The 6,506-nt window shown below is 50.2% G+C and overlaps 1 protein-coding gene across 3 annotated transcripts in view; it reads left to right on the forward strand.

The window, feature by feature from the left end:
• Window positions 1-4,668: 4,668 nt before the first annotated feature.
• Window positions 4,669-6,506, forward strand: part of PEX11G (peroxisomal biogenesis factor 11 gamma) — a 12,388-nt gene continuing 10,550 nt past the window's right edge. For 2 of the 3 annotated variants that reach the window (XM_011982042.1, XM_011982043.1), the window contains exon 1: window positions 5,030-5,117. In XM_011982042.1, the coding sequence (XP_011837432.1) occupies window positions 5,058-5,117 (60 nt within the window). In that variant the 5' untranslated portion in view covers window positions 5,030-5,057. Of the gene's footprint in view, window positions 4,722-5,029; window positions 5,118-6,506 lie in introns of those variants that run through there. The other variant, XM_011982044.1, reaches the window with a different exon arrangement.

The following is a 6,506-nucleotide window of genomic DNA, read 5'->3' on the forward strand; positions in this document are numbered from 1 at the left end:
GGAGGGAGGGAGGGGAGGAAGCAGGAAGGGGGAGAAAGGAAGGAAGAAGGAAGGTAGGAAAGAGGGAAGGAGGGAGGGAGGGAAGGAAAGGAATGAAGAAAGAAGGAAGGAAGGAAGGAAGGAAGTTGGAAGACTAAAGCTGTGCTTGGTAAGGAACAGCCGTCGCTGGTATTAGCTGGCAGCAGAGGAGGTCCAGTTGCTCTGACGGTGTGGACAGGGTTCGTGTTTTGCCTGTGTTCAGACATGATTACGGAGCAGGCTTGTTTTGTCTTGCTCTGCCACGGTCACAGAGTGGCCTTGTCTGATGTCGGCGTCATGTGAGATTGTTTATGTCCAGCAGGAGGACACCAGGGCCCTGCTTGGACTGCCAGGCCAGCTCCTAGCAACACCAAGGCCAGCTGTGAACACCAGGCCAGCTCCTGGGTCTGTTTCAAAGGTCGAGCTCAGACCTAGCCAGAGGGGGGACGCTGGGAGGGCTGGGCTGTGTCTGCAAAGCTCGCTGCTGTATCTCTGTTGCCCAGAACAGGACCTGGCACACAGGAAGCACTCGGGCAAATGCACTGCGCTGTTCCAAGGCTGTTGGGCTCGAGAGGAGGGATCTGCTTATTCACGCAGCAGCAGGCTTTGCAGCCAGAGGCCTCTTTCCTCTGTATGTCTGCACCTTGGCTTTGGATTTTTTTTTTTTGATTTTTACTTTTTTAGAGATGGGTCTTGCTGATGCCCAGGCTGGAGTGCATTGGCGTGATCTCGGTTCACTGCACCCTCCACCTCCTGGATTCAATTGATTCTTGTGCCTCAGCCTCCTGAGTAGCTGGGACCACAGGCACAGGCCACTGCAGCTGGCTTGGCTTGGGTTTTTCAGCTGCGAAAACAGTGACCTCCCGGCTGGGCGCAGTGGCTCATGCCTGTAATCCCAGCACTTTGGGAGGCCGAGGTGGGCGGATTCCCCGAGGTCAGGAGTTTGAGACCAGCCCGGCCAACAGGGCGAAACCCCAGCTCTACTAAAAATATAAAATTAGCCGGGCACAGTGGCGGGTGTGCTGTAATCCCAGCTACTTGGGAGGCTGAGGCACGAGAATCACTTGAACCTGGGAGGTGGAGGTTGCAGTGAGCTGAGATCGCCACTGCACTCCAGCCTAGGTAATAGAGTGAGACTCTGTCTCAAAAAAAAAAAAAAAATTCAAACAAACAAAAAGTTGGTTAATATCGTGAGTCATCAGGAAAAGGCAAAACAAAACCACAATGGGATACTACTGCACACCTACTACGATGGTTATCATGATCAAAAAAGGATGTTGCGAGGACGTGGCGAAACTGGAACCCTTGTGTAACGCTGGTGGGGATGGAAAATGATACCGTTACTGTGGGAAACAGTTGGGCAATTACTCAAAAAGTTCAACACAGAGTTAGCAAATGACCCAGCAACCCCACTTCTAGGTATGGACCCAAAGGAACTGAATCCAGGGACTGCAACGACATATTCACGAATGTTTCTAGCTGTACTTATTCATGATCATCAAAAGGCAGAAACAGCCCAAAGGACCATCAGCTGATGCGTGCATAAACAAAATGTGGTCCATCCACATGGCGCGATGTTATACAGCTGCAAGTGGAATGAAATTCTGATACATACTGCAACTTAGATGAACCTCAACACCATTATGCTCAGCTGGGTGCGGTGGCTCACACCTATTATCCCAGCACTTTGGGAGGCCAAGGCAGGAGGATCCCTTGAGTCCAGGAGGTTGAAGCCTGGTGAACATAGCGAGACCCCATCTCTACAAAAGAAAAATTTTAAAAATTGCCCAGATGTGGTGGCGTGCACCTGTAGTCCCAGACAATGTGGAGGCCGAGGCAGGAGGATCTCTCAAGCCCAGGAGTTCGAGGCTGCAGTGAGCTATGATCGCACCATTGAACTCCAGCCTCGTGACAGAGCAAGACCCTGTCTCAACAACAAAAAGCAAATATCAAAACAGCCCATTATGCTTGGTGGAAGAGGCCAACACAAATGGTCACATATTGTATGATTCCATTTGTATGAAATATCAAGAAGGCCAGGAATAGTGGCTCATGCCTGTAATCCCAGCACTTTGGAAGGCTGAGGCGGGCAGATCCCTTGAGGTCAAGAGTTCAAGACCAGCCTGGCCAACATCGTGAACTCTGTCTCTACTAAAAATGCAAAAATTAGCTGGGTGTGGTGGCACGCATCTGTACTCTTAGCCACTTGGGAGGCCGAGGCAGGAGAATTGCTTGAACCCGGGAGGCAGAGGCTGCAGTAAGCTGAGATGCACCACTGTACTCCAGCCTGGGCAACAGAGTGAGATTCTGTCTTAAAAAAAAAAAAAAAAAAAATCAAGAAGAGGTAAAAATAGAGACAGCAGAGAATGCAGATTAGTGGTTGCAGGGGCTGGGAGGAGGGAGGAATTGAGTGATTGCTTTATGGGAACAGGGTGTAGAGGAGGAAAAATACTTTTTGCTTTATTCTTAATTCTTAGCTGTGATGGATCCTTGCAATGAAAGAATTAACAGGGGCAGGCGCGGTGGTTCACGCCTGTAGTTCCAGCACTTTGGAAGGTCGAGGTGGGAAGATTGCTTAAGCCCAGGGCTCAAGGCCAGCCTTGGTAACATGGTGAGACTCCATTTCTACAAAAAATAAAAAGAAATTAGCCACTCGTGGTGGTGGACACCTGTGGTCCCAGCTACTCAGGAGGCTGCGGTGGGAGGATCACTTGATCCCAGGAGTTCAAGGCTGCAGTGAGTTAAGATTGTGCCACTGCACTCTACCCTTTTTTGTGGGTAGTTGGTCATGCTACCATGGGGCAGAATGCAGCAACCTCTGGGGATCATCCTGGGTCCTCAGACCCAGAGAGCACACATGTGGTGGCCTCACATCTACACATTTAGTTCCTCCCACAGTGAGACCCTGTCTCAAAAAAAAAAAAAAGAATTAACAAGGGAAAAACAAATTTATTAACATGTATACCTTATGTATACATGGGAGAGGCCAAGAGAAATGAGGTGGCTTATATAGCTTATATAACTCCTGCTTAGATAGCACTTTCAACACAGAGCAGCAAATGTTTGGAGAAGTGACAAGACGAAGGAAAAAGACATTGAGACCGGGTGCAGTGGCTCACGCCTGTAATCCCGGCACTTTGGGAGGCCGAGGCGGGCGGATCACTTGAGGCCAGGAATTTGAGACCAGCCTAGCCAACGTGGTGAAACCCCGACTCTACCAAAAATACAAAAATTAGCCGGGCACAGTGGTGCACACCCGTGATCCCAGCTACTCAGGAAGCCGAGGCAGGAGAATTGCTTGAACCAGGGAAGCAGAGGATGCAGTGAGCAGAGATGGCGCTACTGCACTCTAGGTTTGGGAACAGAGCAAGACTCCTTCTCAAAGAAAAAAAAAAAAAAGACGTCTCAGACAAGAGTCTAAAGGTGTCCCTGGTGATAAATCAACCTTTGTCCTTCCCGGTAGAGAGGGGAGGAGGACACCTTTGTACATTTAGGTCCTGCTTTGAGGCAAATCAGGGAAGAGCAGAGAGCTTTTCCAGTATCAGCTCCATTGATCTCAGCTCAAAATAATCCCATACCAAAGTCACGTATTTCAGAGTGGCATATGCTGGTCTCCTACGGGGGTCTCTTTTCAGGGTGATAAAAATACTCTGAAACTAGCAAAGGGTGATGGTTGTACAACATGGGCATGTACTAAATGTCATTGAATTGTGCATTTTTATTTATATTTATTTATTTATTTTGAGGCAGAGTCTCGCTCTGTCGCCCAGGCTGGAGTACAGTGGCCCGATCTCGGCTCACTGCAAGCTCCGCCTCCCGAGTTCACGCCATTCTCCTGCCTCAGCCTCCCAAGTAGCTGAGACTACAGGCGCCGGCCACCATGCCTACTTATTTTTTTGTATTTTTAGTAGAGATGGGGTTTCACTGTGTTAGCCAGGATGGTCTAGATCTCCTGACTTCGTGATCCGCCCACCTCGGCCTCCCAAAGTGCTGGGGTTACAGGCGTGAGCCACCGAGCCCGGTCTTATTTTTTATTTATTTTATTTTTTGAGACGGAGTCTCTCTCTCTCCCAGGCTGGAGTGCAATGGCCTGATCTTGGCTCACTGCAACCTCCGCCTCCAGGGTTCAACCGATTCTTCCGCCTCAGCCTCCCAAGTAGCTGGGATTACAGGCACCGGCCATCATGCCTGGCTAATTTTTTTTTTTTTGGTATATTTGTAGAGACGGGGGTTTCACCATCTTGGCCAGGCTGGTCTCGAACTCCTGACCTCAGGTGATCCTCCCAAAGTGCTGGGATTACAGGAGTGACCCAACGCGTTTGGCCAAACATCGTGCATTTTTAAATGGTTAATTTAATCTTGTGCGAATTTTACCTCAAACACAAAAACGGGTGAAAATGGTATTTGGCTTTTTTTTCCACGAGATGATACAAGCATATTGCACAAAATTTAACAGCTACAAAATGGCATAAAGGTGAAAGTGTAATATTTTCCCCAATCACGCGGGTTACCTTTTCTAGAGAAAGTCCAGTTACAGTTCTTGTGCATTCTAGAACAATTCCATGCATTTCCTTAACGTCGAAAGATGCCTTGTTGTGATATTACAGCAGTCATTCCTGCTCACCACAAGCAAGCAGACAGTGCAGAAAAGGTGAAGCACAAAAGTTAAAAAGGAAAATCTCTCCTTGAACCATTGCTAACAGGTTGGTGGTTTTGCTTGGAGTATTTTGGGAGCGTGTGGGTAGTTGGTTAAACTTGGAAATACACTTTTTTGTGCGTGGGTAGTTGGCCAAACCGCAGTGGGGCAGAATGCAGCAAGCTCCGAGGATCATCCGGGGTCTGCAGGCTTGGAAAGCACACACGTGTCGTCCCCACCTCTGCAAACTCTGTCCCTCCCCTACAGCGGACAAGAAGCCGGACCGGGGACAAAGGCCTGCGACCGCGCCTGCGCGCAGGCCTTTGGGGCGCTCCCGGGACCCCGGCCTGGCCCCGCCCTCTGGTGCGACGCGCCGACGTCGCGGTGACGTCACGGAGTTGCCATGGCGTCGCTGAGCGGCTTGGCGTCGGCGCTGGAATCGTACAGGGGCCGGGACCGCCTGGTGAGGCAGGGGCGGACCGGGGCCGGAGGGCCTAGAGTTTGGCCCAAGCTCAGAGACGGGGAAACAGGCCAGAGAGGGGAAAGAGTCGCCCAAGATACTCCGTCGCAGAGGCCCCGTCCGAGCTAGGCTCAAACGCGGTGCCCTAGCATTGGACATTTATTTATTTATTTAGGCTGGAGTGCAGTGATGTGATCTCTGCTCACTGCAGCCTCCGCCTCCCGGGTTCAAGCGATTCTCCTGCCTCAGCCCCCCGAGTAGCTGGGACTACAGGCGCCCTCCACCACGCCCTGCTAATTTTTTGTAATTTTAGTAGAGACGGGGGTTTCACCGTGTTAGCCAGGATGGTCTCGATCTCCTCGCCTCAAGTGATCCTCCTGCCTCGGCCTCCCAAAGTGCTGGGATTACAGGCGTGAGCCACCGCGCCCGGCCAACGTTGGACATTAAGATCATTTCTGTCAACCCAGCCTGGCCGGACATTGACACACTGGCCAGATTCTCGTGTTTGGACGTTTTGGATCTGACCAGGCCACTGAAGTCAGTCCCTGCGTTGTCCTGAACAATCTCATGTTGGGATTTGGGGTGTTGCAGGGCTCCCCTGTGGCTGGACATTCATTTCCAACCAGATCACCTATAGGTGGGCATTTAGGTTTTTTCAGCCAGCGTAGACCAAAGAACCCACCGTGTCCTGGACCCTGCCATGCCTAAGCAGTGATGGGTTCCAACAAAACCCCAGTTGGTCATTTAGATCGTTTGCACCAACCCAGCCTAGCTGGACGTTTACATACCAAACAGATTCCCATGTTTGGACATTTAGGATCTGACCAGGCCACTGTAGTTGATCCCTGGATTGTCCCAAACAATCTCATGTGGGGATTTAGGATATTGTAAGACTCTCCCTATGGCTAGACAGTTTTAAGTTCCAATCAAGTCCCATATGGTTGAGCATTTAGGTTATGCCATCCATGCCCCTGAGTCTGGACTCTTAGCTTGTCCCCACTGGTCTCTTATAGGTAGACATTTAGATTGTACTAGGGGGTGTACTGGTGGCTAGGCATTTAGATTCCATTCAAATCTCTTATGACTCGGTGTGGCGGGGGAGGGCAGGGGGGGTTAACAAATCTCCCCCGAGTTAGACATTCAAATTGCATTGTTTTGCCGTTATAATGGGCCAGAAAGGAATTACAAGTAAAAATAAAACAACAGGAACAAGCAATTTCTGAAAAGCAGGTAAAATAAAGATATAAGGGAGGCCGGGCATGATGGCTCACGCCTGTAATCCTAGCACTTTGGGAGGCTGAGGTGGGTGGATTGCCTGAGCTCAGGAGTTTGAGACCAGCCTGGACAACGTCTGTACTAAAATACAAAAATTAGCCAGGTGTAGGCCGGGCA

This window comes from Mandrillus leucophaeus, unplaced genomic scaffold (assembly GCF_000951045.1).
Source record: "Mandrillus leucophaeus isolate KB7577 unplaced genomic scaffold, Mleu.le_1.0 Scaffold234, whole genome shotgun sequence".
In the NCBI taxonomy this organism is placed as follows: Eukaryota; Metazoa; Chordata; class Mammalia; order Primates; family Cercopithecidae; genus Mandrillus; species Mandrillus leucophaeus.